This window comes from Propithecus coquereli, unplaced genomic scaffold (assembly GCF_000956105.1).
Source record: "Propithecus coquereli isolate 6110/MARCELLA unplaced genomic scaffold, Pcoq_1.0 Scaffold528, whole genome shotgun sequence".
Taxonomy (NCBI): domain Eukaryota; kingdom Metazoa; phylum Chordata; class Mammalia; order Primates; family Indriidae; genus Propithecus; species Propithecus coquereli.
The window spans coordinates 977,658-994,863 of record NW_012151152.1 but is presented as its reverse complement, the minus strand read 5'-3'; the positions used below and the strand labels follow the sequence as shown (position 1 = coordinate 994,863).

At 45.9% G+C, this 17,206-nt stretch overlaps 1 protein-coding gene across 1 annotated transcript in view; it reads right to left on the bottom strand.

Moving 5' to 3' along the window:
* UBR4 (ubiquitin protein ligase E3 component n-recognin 4) overlaps positions 1–17,206 on the bottom strand; it is a 127,290-nt gene that overhangs the window by 30,866 nt on the left and 79,218 nt on the right. The window contains exons 65-83 of the mRNA XM_012656940.1: positions 16,239–16,388; positions 14,799–15,026; positions 13,927–14,005; positions 13,011–13,253; positions 11,994–12,162; positions 11,340–11,484; positions 10,349–10,434; positions 9,308–9,395; positions 8,858–9,051; positions 7,025–7,264; positions 6,445–6,583; positions 5,607–5,732; positions 5,358–5,486; positions 4,036–4,379; positions 1,940–2,030; positions 1,524–1,608; positions 1,241–1,368; positions 345–474; positions 73–230 (exon numbers count right to left, since the gene is read on the bottom strand). Coding sequence (XP_012512394.1) covers positions 73–230; positions 345–474; positions 1,241–1,368; positions 1,524–1,608; positions 1,940–2,030; positions 4,036–4,379; positions 5,358–5,486; positions 5,607–5,732; positions 6,445–6,583; positions 7,025–7,264; positions 8,858–9,051; positions 9,308–9,395; positions 10,349–10,434; positions 11,340–11,484; positions 11,994–12,162; positions 13,011–13,253; positions 13,927–14,005; positions 14,799–15,026; positions 16,239–16,388 — 2,952 coding nt within the window. The remainder of the gene's footprint in view (positions 1–72; positions 231–344; positions 475–1,240; positions 1,369–1,523; positions 1,609–1,939; positions 2,031–4,035; positions 4,380–5,357; positions 5,487–5,606; positions 5,733–6,444; positions 6,584–7,024; positions 7,265–8,857; positions 9,052–9,307; positions 9,396–10,348; positions 10,435–11,339; positions 11,485–11,993; positions 12,163–13,010; positions 13,254–13,926; positions 14,006–14,798; positions 15,027–16,238; positions 16,389–17,206) is intronic.

The following is a 17,206-nucleotide window of genomic DNA, read 5'->3' as shown; positions in this document are numbered from 1 at the left end:
CAAGAGTAGCAAAGAGAAAGAAGAGAAGGCAGAGCAGACATGAGGCCAGGGGCCCAGGAGATGGCCACTCACTTGCCGCAGCCAATTGTTATGTCCCAGTTTGAGATCCAAGGGAGAGGTCCTCTTCCCTCGACGACTCAGGAACTGTTTCCACCTCCACACGTACTTCTCGGTCAAATAGAGATGGCGGAGCTCTGATTTGCTGGGAGATTTCCCATTGCCATCTAGCCCTGAAAGGCCAAGGATTGCAGCCATAGGTAAGTAAAAGAGAATTATAGAAAGGGGGGCTGTCAGGACAGAGGCAGGAGTGACTGGTTCCCCACGTCTTGAAGAGTCAGACACACCTCTGATAGGAAGACACTTCTTCCAGGCTTCATAGGATGCCTTGGGATCTCTCTTGAGCCACAGCTGAGCCTGGGCATGGATCTCATTGCAGTATGGCTTCACTGTGGTGAGGGCCTCAACAGGGACATCCTGGGGGAGGTGAGCAGAAAGAGAGCCCAAGAGCACACCTGAGCCACAGCTCCACCAGAATGGCACTGGCACCCCCAGGGGCAATGTGCAAAGGCAAGATCAGGAGGATTGATGTGCATCAAGGAGCTCATGGCTACTCTAGTAGAGGAGAGGATATTCTAAGGAGCAGCTGACAAAGTGAAAGAGAACATTCTAGGCAGAGAAAACAGCCCACAGCGACAGCTAATATTTATTAAGGACTAACTTATGCAGACACTGTCCTGAGCACTTGATCTGCATTAAGTCATTTATTTTTCACAGTGCTACAAGGTGGAGACTGTATTCACATTGTATAGATAGGAAAACTGAGGAACATAGGTCACTTGCCCACGGTCACAATGCTAGTAAATGGAAGAACTGGGACTTGAACTCAGTCTGCTTTAGAGCCTAGGAGTTCCACCACTGCACCACACTGCATGTGCAAAGGCACAAGGGTAAGAAAGAACACAACACTTTCTGGAAGCTGCAAATCATCTGATGTGACTAGAGAAAGAGGGAAAGAGGTAGTCCTTTACAGTTAACCACTTTGCTCTATGCTTTGTATTTTCATGTTTATATCACTCTAAACTTCCTTCTCAAAAAACCCAACCCATCTCTGCTGAACTAAGGGCAAAGGCAGCACTGGTGCCCATCCAGGTCAGGTGAGTTCCAGGTAGGGCAGAGGCCTTGAGGAGGCAGGGCACAGTGCTGGCCAGGGAATCTTAGACTTCCCTGCTCGGCCCAGTACCTTGTTCTTCTTGCTGGTTGGAGCAGGTGGTTTAATCAGCTTCTGCAAGATCCGCAGGCACATGAGGGTAATGTTCTCAACAACCACGGGAGTCTTAATGTTCACAGCCATGAGGAAAAGGCTGAGAGCTAGGGACGGTCAGGAAAGGCAGAGTCACAAACGTAAACACACCACACCCGCTCTGGCAGAGGCTGCCCAGGAGTGGGTTTCCCTCCCCCTGTCCCCCTCTGGTCCCAGGACTACACCTTGGGACCCTTTCCTTTCTGAAATGCCCCTAACTCACCACAGCGTAACCGGAGCTCCCAGCAGCTGTCCTCCTTTGAGATAGAATCTGTCAGCAACAGCATTTCGTACTGAAGGCTACTTGCCTAGAAGGCCAACAGGAAGAGCCATGAGTAGAGAAGTGACTGAAGGGTCAGTCCCAGAATTGAGGTTAGGCCCAAGCTCTGATTCAAGGACTCGAACTAAAATGTCTGGTCACAGGTGGCTCCATCAGACAGACAAGAGAGAGATGGAGCCCCTTGTGCCCCAGGCTCTCTCCTGGGAAAGCCACCCTGCGACATAAGCTCTGCAGTGTGCTGTACCTTCCCTCCCCAGTCACCACCACACGAGGCCAGGGGGAAAGCAGGTGCGGGGGACACCAAGGGACACACAAGGAACCTGAGGGAGAAGTCAGAGAGGACAGCTAGGCCAGCTCACCAGATCGGGGTTGGCCCAGTGGCCCTTCAGGGCTGTGGAGACTTTGCCGATAATCAGGTCGTTCATTTGCTGGGTGGCTTCTGGATTGTCTCTAGAGAGGCACAGAAACGGAGCCGCGTTATTCGCAATTGGTATGACCCTCCTTCTGCCTGAAGGAGCCCAGAAAAAATGAAACCAATGCCTAGGGCTATCTGGCCCGAAATATTCTATTCCCTTCCCCAGGGCAAGAATATAGCTTTAGCCTCACAAAATCCTGGTCTGTAATAAAAAGAGGCATGTCACAGCCCCCTTGACTGGGAACAGACACTAACTGAGGGAAGAGCAACACCAACTTAGGGGCGCCACGTCCCAGCCTGCAGAGCCACCAGGTGCTCCATGGTGTGTCAGTCTCCCAAACCTGGGAGGTCACTCTCAGTCTTGGTCACAACTCTTTCCTCATCTTCTCCTGCTTTCACATCATTTCCCACAAGTCCCCCACATTTCAGTCTATGTCCCTAATATTATTATTAACAAAAACCAAGCTGTATCATGTCACTCTTTTGCTTCCCAACACACTTTGAATAGGACCCAAAGTCCTTACGATGGCCTAGACCCTACGGGACCTGGCCGCTGGCAACTTCTGACCTAATCTTCCTCCCCTTCGTTTCCCCACTGTATGCTCGTCTCCAGCTGCACGGGCCCCCTCCTTGCTCCCAGCATTCCTGACACGTGCCTGCCTCAGCTCTCCCCCTGCTGCTTCCTGGGCATGCAGCCCCCTGCCGGAAACATTGGCATGGCTTGTTTCCTTCTTTCAAGCAGGTCTTTGCTCAAGTATCACCCTCTCAGAGAAGTCCTCCTTGACCACCTTATCCAAAACACCAAGTCCTCTCGCAATCAGGATTGCCACCCCTGATTTTTCATCACAATCTTATTTCCTGACATTATAGTGTGTAATTATGTGTTTACTGCAGTTATCCCCAGCTAGAATGTAAGCCACATGAGGGTAGGAACTTTATTTCATTTACCATTTACCATATTCCCCAGAGTCTAGAACAGTGCCTGGCATTCAACAGATACTCAATAAATATTTGTTAAACGAGTGAATAAATAACATAGCAAGTAACATTTATCAAGCATCTCTAACATGCTCTGGAATTTATGCCACATACTCCTTAAAAATACACATAAAGCTCTGAGTGCAGGATCTGGTACATACTAAGTACTCAAAAAACTGAGTTATTATTTACTGAATTATTTCATCCATCCTCACCACAAACCTTTAAGGTATTTTCTATTATCAGTATTTTTCAGATGAGGAAAATATAAGCTCAGAGAAATTAATAGTTTGTCCAAGGCATGTAGTACAACGTATCAGAGACTAACCTCGGTCTTTCTTATCCAGAGTCCAAGCTCTCCCTCCCTAGGCCCCACTGCTCCACTGCACTGGCTTCTTTTATGCGAGTCTTTTTCTTTTGTGTGTGTGGTGGGGGGTGGAGACAGAGTCTCACTCTGTCACCCTGGGTACAGTGCAGTGGCGTCATCCATAGCTCACTGCAAGCTCCAACTCCTGGGCTCAAGTGATCTTCCTGTCTCAGCCACCCAAGTAGCTGGGACTATAGGCACACACCACACCCAGCCTATTTTTCTATTTTTAGTAGAGATGGAGGTCTCTCTATTGTTCAGACTGGTCTCAAACTCCTGAGCTCAAGTGATCCTCCCACCTCAGCCTCCCAGAGCCCTAGGGTTATAGGCGTGAGCCACTGTGCCCAGCCCACGTGAGCCTCTCTTAAGTCCAAGTGCCCAGGCCCTCCTTTCTCCTCCCTCAGTAGGACTCAGAGACAGTTTCTTTGGGACACCACACAGGCACCAACAAAGTACAGGCCAAATATACCATTTACAAAGAAACCTGGGATCCAACGCTCTTCCCAAGTTTGCTCACCAAACCCTGGATATCTTGCCATTTCTCCTGTTATAAGCTACCTAACCTGTTGGGCAGTCAGAAGCACAATTTTGTGCACCCTCTAGTGCTCCCAGCATCACTGCTCCCACCAACCCCAGCATTAGTAGGAATTACTAGGCCCTAATTACTAGGCACTAATCACAGTGCAGGCTCTGACCGAGTTAGGAGGCACATGAGCTGGCGGACCTCCTCCCGCATGGCCGCGGCCCCTCGACGAAGATTGTAATCAAAGAGCTCCCGGATAAGGCCCTGGGAGACAAGGATGTGCCTCAGGGCTGGGTTGGTGGCCAGGGCCCGGAGTAGAGTGATACAATGTTCTGTGACAGCCGAGGCACAGCCATAGCACTTGGTGGAGGAGGTGTGGCCGCAGCCCAGGACGGAGAGGGCGCGGTACTGGCTGGCAGTGAATGTGGGCTGCACAGAGGTCCGGGATGATTTGGTGGCCGCTTCCCTTTGCTGCAGGTCATATTCCAACAACTCTTTGCGTGAAGCAAAAACTTTCTAAGAAAAAAAGACAAAAATAAAAGAAATTAACTATCAAAACGAGGAGAAAGAGGATGTTAATCGGAAAATTAGCAGCTTTGCTTTGAAAAAACTGTACATGCATTATATAATTTAATCTTCCTGATAACTTTATCCCCATTTTAAAGTGAAGGAAACTAAAGCTTGGAGGGGTTGGCTTGATCAAAGGAAGTGGCAGAGTTGAAACTCAGTTTCAGATGGCAGGCTCATGCTCTTAACTCCCACGTAACAAAGACATAGGTCAGAAACTTATGCACGTGTAGTAAAAATGGCACAATTTCCGGGAGCTGGCAGGGTAAACTGGTGGATCCCCTTGTAGGAGGCTCCCCTGTCTGTGGCCAGCCTCCCATCCATGGAGATGAAGTCTGTGTGACATTCCAACTGACCTATGGCCCACCCTGGTTGACTGCACTGGGTGCACCCTTAGCTTTGTGATATGAACAAGGCATATCATAAAAAGAGGGAACAGAATCTTGGCAACCAATTTTTTTTTTTTTGAGACAGAGTCTTGCTCTGTCACACAGGCTAGAATGCAATGGCGTCATCACAGCTCACTGCAATCTCAAATTCTTGGGCTCAAGCGATCCTCCCGCCTCAGCCTCCCAGAGTGCTAGAATTATAGGTGTGAGCCACTGCAGCTGGCCTTGGCACCCAATTTTTTAAAACCAGTAACCCCTCTACTAAAAGATGGGCTGTTAATGGTCAAGAAAAACAGATCTATGCTGTCTTCCCATCTCCGTTATTCTCAGTTTTCTAGCATGAACTCAACTCTCTGACCAGTGCCCAAAACCACAGCAGGAGAGATGCTGTTGGTGCAGCCACCTGCCCGCCTTTCCAGCTGGACCGGGCAAGCGCTACACTACCAACTCAACTGTGGGCTGATGAAACAGCACTGCTTTGAAAACGACGTTGACAACTTGGACAAAACACACTCAAAAGCTGCTCCCAAGTCTCTACCTGGATGATTTTGGAGAGTTCATCAAAAGAGTTCTTGCAATCTCCACAGTACTCCTGAGCCAACTGCAGGATGTAGCGATTCACGCTAGCTGAGGTGGAGCTGATGCCCCCTGCTGTTCCAGAGTCATCCTGCAACCCCAAGAGGTAAGTTGTCAGACTTCTGCCCGAAAATGATCTCGCCCAGGGGCAGACTTCCAATCATGACCCAAGGCCTGCTCTCAATCTAAATCCCTCCTGGCTTGGGATTACCTGTGGCTTTTCTGGAGCTGCCTCATTAACTTTGCAGAGCAGGTTCTCCAGCTGTGGCCGGTGTCCCATCAGCTGATGATACACTCGATCGGCTTTGTCCAGAAGAGTGTTGATGTTGGAAACAGCCTAGACAGGAAAAGAGTCCTGAGTGAAGGCTTTTCAGCATGATGACTTCCCCTGTCTAGTCCTAATTGCCAACCATTTACTGAAACATTTCCTATACGATAGGCACTGTGTTTCACACGTTATCTCTGTTCTTCACAATAATCCCAGGACGTGGGTATGTTATATATATGACATATAATAATATACAAGGCTGAGAAAAGTAATTTATGCCAGGTCACACAAGTATTAAAAAGCACAGCTGGAATTAGGACTTTTGCCCTTCTGACTTCAAAGCTAAATGTCCTTCCATTATCCCAACAAGCCACCCCCCTTTGCAATGCCTTTTAATATCCAGAACCCCCATGTTATGCTGGCTGAGAACTAGCCCCTGGACAAGCTAATACTGAGGGAAGGCCAACGGCCTCAATACGTAGCAGTCTGTGAACAACACAGGGCAAGTCATCCACCTTCTTTCTGCCTTTCCAAATCCAAAGTTATTTGCCTCTTGAGATACTCTAGTTTCTTTACCAACTGACACCTCTCTGAAATCCTGAAACCATGTGTTCCAATATATGTTATGCCATTCTTTGCTCCTACCCAAAAGCTGGGCCCTAAAACTGCTGCTGAGTTGAGGAAGGCTTGGGCTAGAAGGAAAAGTGCACTGCACTATACAGCTCTATCCAAAGTTCAGATCAAGGCCACTGCCCTAAGTCTAGGCCAGACCCAGCCTCACCTTCTTCCGGTCTTCCTCATTCTCAATGGGATCCACTGCACAGCAAGGCTTGGCATAGAGCATGAAGTCGAAGCGAGCGTATTTACAGAAGCCACAGGCGTTGCAGAGAAAGGGATCCTTTTCATCGTAGTTGATGGATCTGAAGAACCAAAGTGTTGGGGTCAGTGTGGCAGCAGAGGGTGGGTGGGGTGGGGGTGACTCTGAGGAGATGGATTGTGCCACATCTATATTCTGGAAACTATTGCAAGGACTACTGAAGGGACATTAACAAATCAGTGACTTAAGTAACCAAATAAAAAGAAAGGAAGATCCAGAACTAAACTTGAGGACCTCCCTGACAGCCCTATACCCCTGCCACAAGATGGGCAAACACACACACACTCTCACTCACACACACACACACACACACACACTCACACACTCTTCACCCTCCCTCTCTACTCTTGAACCCACTCTACATACCCATAATTCTCTAAATACCATAAGGGCACCAGTCACTAAAATTGCCCCCACTGGGACTAATTCAGAAAAATACAAGGAACATGCACAGCCCTGGTTTGGGGAACGACCATTGGCTTACCTGCATTTGTGACACTGATACACGTTCTCTCCACAGTTGCCACAAACCCCTGGGTTGGCAGGGACTGAGGCACTACAGCGTGGACACTGCAGGGTCTCTGTGGAGGCCTGGTAGTTTTCATAGAAGTCCGCAAACTCAATCATCAGGTTGGAGGCCACGATGGGCAACGGCAGGTCGATCTTCACCTCTGTCTGCCCAGGGGTCAGCTGAACCTTCTTGGCTTTGTGCCAGCGAGCTGGCCTAGGAGAGACAGTGTCAGACAGAGAGAGACAGAGGGCCTGAGATCCTCTCATTTAACCCTCAGTGATGACAGTCTGATGAGACAAAGAGAAAGACTGTCCTGTGTATTTTTCTAAGGCAATTAAGTGGTTATGCTAAGGGGAAAAAAAATCTATCAAATAATAGCAAGCTAATTTAAAAAAAATTTTCCCCTGTCTCTATAAAAAGGATAGAACATACAAGTGCTTTAAGTTGTTATAGATGATACCTTTTGAAATTCCAAAAAAACAACAGAAATGCATATCAAGGGAAGACATTACTCCAAAAGCATGCCACGATGAAGCCTGTAATCCCAAGGGATACAACGATGACTGCCACCGAGGTCCCATCATGACCGAACCTTAAACAAAGCTAGGCTGGCTTTAGAGAGGCAGAGGGACATAACCAGAGTCTAGACAAAATGCTAAGTAAAGTCATAAGGTTAAAGTCATGTAATAATTTAGAGGTTATTTTATTAACACAACTAGAGCTAATATTTACTGAGTACTTACTATGTGCTAGGCTCTATTCTTAGCACTTTACACATACTAACTCATTTAATACCTAAAATAACATGGAATGTTATTTTACGGTTACAGAAATTGCGGTTAAGTAACCTTTCCAAGATCACAGAGCTAAGTAGTAGAGCTGGGATCTGAACACACATGGTCTACCAGCAACTGTGCTGACTCAACACAAAAGAAAATCAAATCACCTCCTCTAGAGGGGAATGGGTCGTCCTAATGGGCAGCTTCTACTTTCAGGTCACCAATGTTAAACTCTGTTTTTCAAAGGAAAAAGAGGAAACATCCCTTAGGCAGAGCTCCTGGCCATCTGTTGATGTGGAACACTAGCCTTATTATGTCTCTTGGAATAATAGCAATACTTCAGCGTGCAGAACCGCACTGCAAGTTTTAATACTCAAGTAGTATCTACCTATATTCTCTGTCCAACAGCAATGTCTGAAACTTCAATAAAAAGAAATTTGTCTCTGTGAAAGTCAACACTACAACCCATGCTAGTGCCTCTTTTGGCCCATATAAGACACACCCTGATTCGGACACTGGGTACCCAGGCGAGGAAGATCCAACATCAGCACACAAAGAGGGAAGGCGCCATACAGAAATGGAAGGAATGTGTACTAGAGAAGTTTCCTGAGTAACACTTCCTGCTCTGTGAGCAAGAGCATAGCTGTCTTAATCCAAGTAATGACAACTATTTCCCAATATAGAAGGTTTTGTATAAGAATAGAACTGCTCTAGTGAAAATGGGAATGAGAAGCCTGGCAGTTCCCTCGCGCAGCTTCCCCTCCCTAGGCGGGCTATTATGGAGCTTCCATAGACCCGTAGGGCTCTATTGGACTAATTTAAAAATAATCTTTTGTCAACATCCTTAGGAACTGGGGTTTCACTTTCATCCCTCAGCCCACAAATGAAGTAGCTAAAAGGACATACTAGGCCTCTAGGGATATGCTGCTTTACCCCATGCCAGGAGCCAAAACCAGCAGCTGGTGTTGAGCTTTACAAACCTGCTGCATGCCCCACCCCTGCCCCCGTCAGCCTAAAAAGCCCATACTTGTTTTTCAACTCCACGATGGCCTGCACAGTTCGGTTGTTGTAATACAGGTTGATGGTCCGCACCATCTTGGTCCGTTTCAGATCTCCAATTTTCACTGTCACTTTGCTGATGGTATGACTGCCAATGAGCTTCACAACCTGCTGGGTGGTGGTGTATCGCGTGTCCACTTTGATAGAAGACAGCTTGATATACTAAATACAAGAGTACACAAAACACGGCATTAGTTCAAGACTCATCCTGCCTTCTTAGAAATTCATCAATGTAGCCCACTGTTCATTCATAGATGAGGTTTCTATTTAAGGTAATAAATGTGGCAGACAAGGATTCCTACTACTGGTGACCAACCGTTAGGAGAGGAACATCTATGTGATAACAACCCATCTCTAGAAACAGGAAACCCACTGGACTGGAAATCTCGGAACTGCCCGTGTTAAAGATGTTACTTACACAAAACGGCACTTCTGGATTGTTGCACACCAGGCAGGGATCACTCTCCAGGTAATAGCCATCAAACTCCACCAAGCCAGACAGAGTGCTAAGGAAGAAACCAGTCTTAGCGTAAGGAAATTTTCATTGTAGGAAGCACTGAGCTTCACAAAGGAGCCATGACAAAACAAGCCCCCCCCTCAATACCCCCCAAAACAAGCCCCACCTTGTGAGAACACAAGGAGATAGGAGAAATTCCAATAGAGTTTAGAAGTCACAGGAAGGAAATTTCAACCAATTGACCTTAGATGTTTCCTATCTTAAAGCTATCCTTCACCAAAATCCTAAAATGCATTAAAATTTGAATCAAGGGTTACAATTAAATTTACTAAAAATCATTGAACTACACATTTAAAATAGGCAAATTTTGTAGTACATAAATTATACCTCAATAAAGTTTTTTTTTAAAGAACAGTCACTACTAAACTAGGGACATAATAAACTCAATTTAACCAATGCCCTCGTTAAAAAAAATTTTTTTTAAAGGAAGATGTTTTCTGTAAACTTGTTTTATCTTATTTAGACTTAAAACCTTGAAACTAGAGAGATTTTTAATATTAGGTTATTAAGTAAGAAATGTCCAATTTCCTTAAGTACTAAGTTTGACAGCTATGGTATCTCTGACATTTCACTTTGACACTCCTTGTTTTATTTATATTGAGAAGGCACATGTTTTGGCTTGTGATTATCCTTCACATTTTTTTAAAGCAATTTTTGTGAAACCATGGGTAAGTCAAAAATACGTGTTATTTTCGAGTATGAGTTCCATCATGGAACCAATGCAGCATAGACAGCTAGAAATATCCACGAAGTATTTGTGAAGGATGTGGCTAATGAATGCACAGTATGTCAATGGTTTGGCAAGTTCTGCTAGATCAACTAGACAAGTTCACTGTTCTCCCAGGAGCTTATCAATTCATACGTAAAAGCCTATCAATGTGCAAATAGCTATTCAGAATGTGGACTGAGCTTCCAATAGGTAGAAAGCAAAATAAAGCTCACTTATAAATGTTAGAGTTGGGGTGGTTGGTAAGAATATGGTTTTGAGTCCGCAGAATCTCCACAGCCTTCTGTGAATACTCCTTCAACTGAAACAGAATTCAGTAAAGAAATATAGTTAAAGCCCATGGGAAAGTCTTATGGAAAAGACTTTTGTCTTCTGCTTTCTAGCTGAAGACTGCCCTAGAAGTACCAGACTTCTCAGTCCCCATTCAGAATTATACAAAGCTGGGCCTAATTCCTAATCATTTAACAGATTCCATCTCCTTTAGAATTTTTCACAATCTTAGTGATAGGTACCCTTTTCACACCTTGTGGAGGAAAACCATTTTTATCCTTACAGAGAAGCCACGAAATGGTTATCTAATTACAGAAACATTTTCTTCCTTTTGTTAGAGACAGGGTCTCACTCTGTTGCCCAAGCCAGAATGCAGTGGCACAATCATAGTTCACTGCATCCTTGAACTCCTGGGCTCAAATAATCCTCCCACCTCAGCCTTCCACCAAGTAGGTAGGACTACAGGTGTGTGCCACCACACGTGGCTAAATTTTTCTTCCATTTTTTCAAGATGGGGTCTTGCTATATTGCCCAGGCTGGTCTCTAACTCCTAGCCTCAAGTGATTCTCCCACCTCAGCCACCCAAGTGGCTGGGATTGCAGGCATGAGCCATCAATGATTGCAGGAACATTTTCTGATATATAATCAGGGCTACCAGTAAAACCAAGAGCACGTTCTTTTCCAAGGGACCTCAATGAATTGCAACTTCTTTCCCTGTTTGACCTACTTTTATTATCTACATATATCTAGATGATAAATACCAGCAAACAAGTACAATTCAGATTGTACCTGTGCTTACCAAGAAATGCAAAACTAGATATATTTAAGAGATTTCATATATGGACCAGTATCTAGGTTGGTCATAATGCTCTTAACTTGTGAGACAAAAAGTTAAATATGGCAAGTTAGCTTCTCTAACCATAAATCAATTGTTACCTTCTTCTCCGTTTGTGGAGTTTTCAAAGAGAAATATCCTAGTAGGTCCACAAATTGGGCAGCCTTACGACCGTAGGCTGGGAGTTCTGGCCATATGGACCACATCAGATCTAGTAGGAGCTCCTGTTGAGATTTGCTGGAGTTTCTATAGATAAACGACAGCTCACATTACCAAGCAGCAGAGAACCCTGAAACTCCTTTATTTATCATCAAGACCTATATGTTGCTTTTGTAGATGTATCTATTTCCCTACAACTACAGGTTAAGTTTGAATGGTTTGGTTGCTCCTTTGACAATCAATCCCAACAGATGCAGCACAGTCATCTGCTATCTTCAGGAGGTAGTCTGTTCCCATCACACGTTACCCCAGAGCAGAAACTCAGCTTTCTTAGCCTAAAGAGTCAAGCCTGGTCACTTTACAAACTCCTAAACATAGCCTTCTGAGTGGAAAACATATCATCTCTTGCCTGACATCAGTTTAATGGCTAAATAGCAGCTAGAGCAACGAAGAAATCTCTAATACTCAAGAGGATTCAGGCTGGTGTAAACACTGACACTGTGACCATGAGTATATAACGTAAAACCAAAAGAGAACTACGTCATGCACCCCGGTCCCAGACCCACGCAGATCTGCCAACCAAACCCTGGCCCTACCTGTAGATGTGCAGCGTCAGGCAGTGAGCCTGCCAACGCACTGAGGAAGAATTGGACTCTAACAGGAAGCACCGCAGAAACTGGATCAGGGTTTCCTTATCAGCAAATTTGTTCAGCTGGTTCACCAGAGCTGTGCACAGCTGGTCCTCTTGGCTGCCTGAGCTCTCACCTGCGAGATCAGGGCAGGACTGAGGGCTGAGGAGTAGGAAGAAGTCCTCCACTGTCCTAAGGCCTAGGCTACCAGATGGAGAGGGAGGGAATTCTATCCATTTCTAAAAGTTTCTACTTAAATGGTTATATTTTGCAAGACAATTTTCAGTTGTTTACTGGGGGACGAATAGGTCAGCCCTAAACCAGACATACGTGCAGCAGTGATAGTATAGTGGTGAGCATAGCTGTCTTCCAAATGAGACATACAATAATGTCACCAAAGAAAGCACAGGATGAAGTGTTTACATAAGCCTGGCACTGAACAAATACAGTTATACTGGAGAAGGAATTTCCTTTCAAAAGTTTGCTGTCTCCAACTGTCTACACTACCATAGGCCTACACAGAGACGTCAGAGCATTCACTGGAAGAATGTGAACTGCCACCATTGCTCTCACCCTGGTCACCTATCTCAGGTCTTCAAGGGACATAGAAAGCAATGAAGCTGATGGTGGGGTCAGCTAAGAGAGCTAATATTCGTAGAGTATTTACCTGTTTACTTAACTCTGACAAGCACTCCACAGAGTAGGTGCTATTATTTCACAGAATAAGAAACACGGCCTACTAACAATGTTCAGTGCACTTTAACCCTTCCTATTACTGTCACTTGGCATGAGAACTGACATTGTTTAAGGTGTCACTTCAATATAACTGAAAATGAGACAAAAAGTAGACACCAGAGAGCATTTGGGTTTTAGGTCCTCTGTAAATCAAGATAAAGACCTTTCAGAAGAACAGAATAAACCATGTGCTCCAAGAGAAATTTAAACACATCACCGTGGTTACCAAGACAAGAGGGTGACCCTCACCATCTTTCTCCTTTTCCTTTTCCTCTTTCTTGCTCTTTTTAGTGGAAGACTTGGACTGTGCTGTGGCTTGTCCGGAACCGGCAGCCACGGGGGCCGAGGAAGCAGCACTGGAGGATCCTGCAGAGGCCGCCAGCGCAGCGAGCACCTTGCTGCCGCACAGCGCGCAGGACAGCAGCTGCAGCAGCACCGGAGACACGCCCTCGTCCACGAGGAAACTGACTTGGAGGAGGAAGTACAGGACGGCTGTAAGCAGACGAGACGCAGCTCAGCTCTGAGATGACCTCAACTAGACTTACAAGACCAGGAGCAACTTCTCCATACAGCTGAGACCGCCCTATTCCCACCAGCTTTCTTGTCCAAGTTTTCTCTGCTGGACATTGCAGAGAAGTTACAGCCTCCGAGGAAATCTCTGAAAAGCGTTATAACAACTACAGACAGACTGGATCTGGCCCCCACTCCTTTGAATAAGGGATTCTCTAGACGCCACCTACTTCTCTTGAGCTTTACTGCCACAACCTAGAGGCCACATGCTCCTCCACTTGGTGCTTCTATGGGACCCCAAATTTTAACTATCAGCCCTCATCACTCTTCAAAATTTTTACTTATCTTCTTTGCTAGCTGGGGTGGGGAAACCTCTGGCCTTGGGGCCACATGTGGCCTTCTAGATCCTTGAATGTGGCCTTTTGACTGAATCCCAATCTTACAGAACAAATCCTTTCAATAAAGGACTGGATTTGGTGGAGGGGCTACACCTGGGGATCTGGAGGGCCACATGTGGCCTTGAGGCCCCAGGTTCCCCAGCCCCCCAGGGTCCACTTCAGTGCTTAGCACATAATGTGCCTCAGTAGATAGTTCCTGAAGGAATGAATGAATAGATGAATAAATGACAGCAACCAAAAGGAGCAGCATTGCTTACAGTCATCTTTGATGCAGAATTTCTGCCAGTTGATGGTTCGCTGGGCAGCAATTTCTGCACAGGCTTTCAGATGCTCCATCTGAAACGGGAACCAACCGTGGGAAATGAGTAATTCCACCAAGGAGCCCAACAAGCACCACAACTGCTGCCAGGAATGGTCATGGTTTGCAATCTGAACATGACCTTCTGTGCAAGGCAGGTGCTCGCTGGGATGTCTGGTGAACCTGGAACCAAGGTACACATACTACTGCAGCTCTTACTGAGCCTGCCTTTGTTCTTCTTCCCCAACCGAGGCCCTTTGTTTTCAGGGAACCTTCAGTCTACTCAATAAGGTGGCACAAAGGTAGACCATGGCTTGAGAAACTACAATCCAGTTTACTTTTCTTGCTACAAACACAATAGCAAGGACACTACATGAGCAAGCTAGGTGTCATTAATGTTAAACATGTTCTTTCCAGATTGCTCACATGCAAAATATTCAATTTATTCCCCTAAGTCCAAATAATTTCTTTTTGGGCAGTAATACATTTTTATACTCCAACCTTGAACCATTTTAGTATTCAGGGGCAAAAACTCAAAGGTGTACAAATAGGTTGGTCCTCTCTGTGATATGAGCAAATGGCACTGGTAAGAAGCTCAAGCCACCCCACCTGCCAGGCGGGGTGGGAGTGCTGAGGGGGAAATCCCACACTCTGAAGCCCACTACACATGGTACAGCGCTCCGTCAGCCGTTATGGATTTACCCTGACCTCAATCCTAACCATGACATTCTCTAAACAGTTACAAGCCCCATGCTGTCCTAGCCCAGTACCCACTTGGATGAGCCTCGCCACATGCCCTTGCCCTGCCCTACCAGCACCCAGCCCTCGTACCAGGCTGATGAGTGTGTCGTACTGCAAGGCAGAGCCTGAGCTGGCTGTAACCACACTTGCCCGGAGGAATATCCCCTGCTCTTCTAGCAGCTTCTTGATCCCACGCACATGGGAGTCCAGGGTGTGCAAATCCCGGAGCTGGCGGTATTTCTCCTTTGATCCACAGATGAAGAGCAGAAGTTTGCGGACTTGGCGGCGCACAAATGGAGTCTGCTGGATCATCAGGTACTTGAGAGACAAACAACACAAAGAGTAAACGACTCTCGGTCTGTATTTGTATCAACCATGGCTCTTACACCTTGGGTTTTAATGAACCATTAAAAAAATGGTGAGAAACACAAACCAAGCGATTTCCTCTTGGCCAAGCCAGCCTCTACTGAATTTAAGTATTCTTTAAAGGAGCCAGGAGAAAGAAAGGTAGAAAAAGAAAGAAATTAAAGAGGAAAACAGCAATATTCACACTCCTCTTCCTTCAGTACTTAGGGACAGGAATCCACAGGGAAGCTGACCATCACAGTCCCCCAAAGGGAAGTTATAAAGAAAAATACTATTCTAAATCTTTCTCAAGTAAAAGAGCTAGGAAAGAGGTTGAGTCGCTACAACTATATAACCTGAAATAGTCATTTGAGGTTTGCTAACAGATTATTCTTCCCTGACTCAGTCTACCTCTTGCTTGCTGTGCTAGTTATCAAGCTACTGTCTCTCTCAGCCTCCACCCTGTCCACACCCCAGACTCTGCCCCATGGTACCCAGTCCAGAATTATGCAAACTGCATCGCTTCCTTGACAGCTGGCTCCCTCTCAAGTTCTGCCAACAGAAAGGTTAACTGGAGGCAGGAGGAGAAAGAAGGGCTTGCTCCTTTCTGTCTGCCTGCAGTCCCAGCAACAGCCTGCAACCTGGCAGCTACAGTCGGTTCTAATCACCAGCTTCTTTCAGTACTCCCAGAATCAACCACACCACATCCCTCAGAGCATGCCCTCCTCAGCGAGCTACGTCTCAACTCTGCCGACCTCTCCTCTTCACACACAGGGCAGCCGATAGCTACTTATAGTTACTAACCCGTGTTACCTCAATGTTTCCTTTTTGTCTTTTTGGTTCCAAAAGCCATTAAACAATTCCCCATACTGAAATCTCTGTTAAGGTAACCAGTATACTTTGTTTTCCTGACAGAACCTAAAGTATTAAACTTGCCCATTATCACCCATGTGGGGAAAGTTAAATATACAGAATCAGAAACTAAAGCAGACGGCTTGCTTTGATTCACATCTTCCACAGTTCCTGCATATGGTATATTCCAGAAGGGCAAGACTATGACCTAGAAGGGTGAGAGGAACTCTGCAGGTGGAGATACCGAATTAGGAGTAGGAAGACAGAGCCCACAAAGGCAACTGCAGGTGTGCCCTCACCTTGACTGGCACCCGACTTGGGACCTCCACTTACCTCTGAGAGAAAGTAAAACCATGAATGATCAAAGACAGGGGGTGGGATTCGAGAATTGGTGTCAGCGATCTTTTTGATTTGGTATGGAAGCCGCAGAACCATCTCTGTTAGAAGTTGAGTATAGGCTTCAAACACATCAGCAGCATGACCCTGAGAGAAGAATATTTGCTTGAGAAGTTATGATTGCCAACTTCCCATGACAATTAAGAAAAAGGCTGGCTCACTGCTCACTAGGCCTACTATATGCTGGAGTTGGGAATGGGTGCCTTTCAAAGCTGGAGCCATCACTGACCAACAGTTTAATTTATAAACCCACAAGGCCCCAGGCTCCTGGGGGCAACTTAATTACATACAAAGGTTACAGTGAAGATGGATCTCCCTGTTCCTAAAAGTTCTAACATTCAATCTGTGGTTTTTGATGTTGAGTTGACTGTACTCTGCTTACAGAAAAATCAGTGCTAAAATTGAAAAACTGGTAGTGGGTAAGGATTTCTGACTTCTGTGGGATGTATTCCATTCCCCACAACCAAAACTTCCCACGATAACAGGAAATATTTAAATAAACGAAGGGGGCCAAGATCACAAAACTCAGTCAAGATTCCTGGGTTCACACCACAAAAAGAGGCAGAGGTACTGAGAGGTTCGAGGAAACAGGAAACAACAGCTATCTTGCAAGCTACGTGGTCCCACGAGAACAATCTACGAGTTTGAGGGCACAACATATCTCCTATATTCCATTCCCGGTTATTCACTGGTTCTATACCAAGTACTGGAAGTGTCAATAGGACTAACATATGGCCTTTGCTGATAGTTTGGAGGGAAAGACAGACAAGCAAATGTGTGCAGAGTGCTCTGGAAACCCAGGGAAAGGCTCTCTCAATCAGACTTGGTAATAGGGCAGTGTGTGTTAGGGAAGGTTTTCCCAAGGACCCAGTGCTTGCACTGGGTTTTGAAGAAGGTCTAGGAAT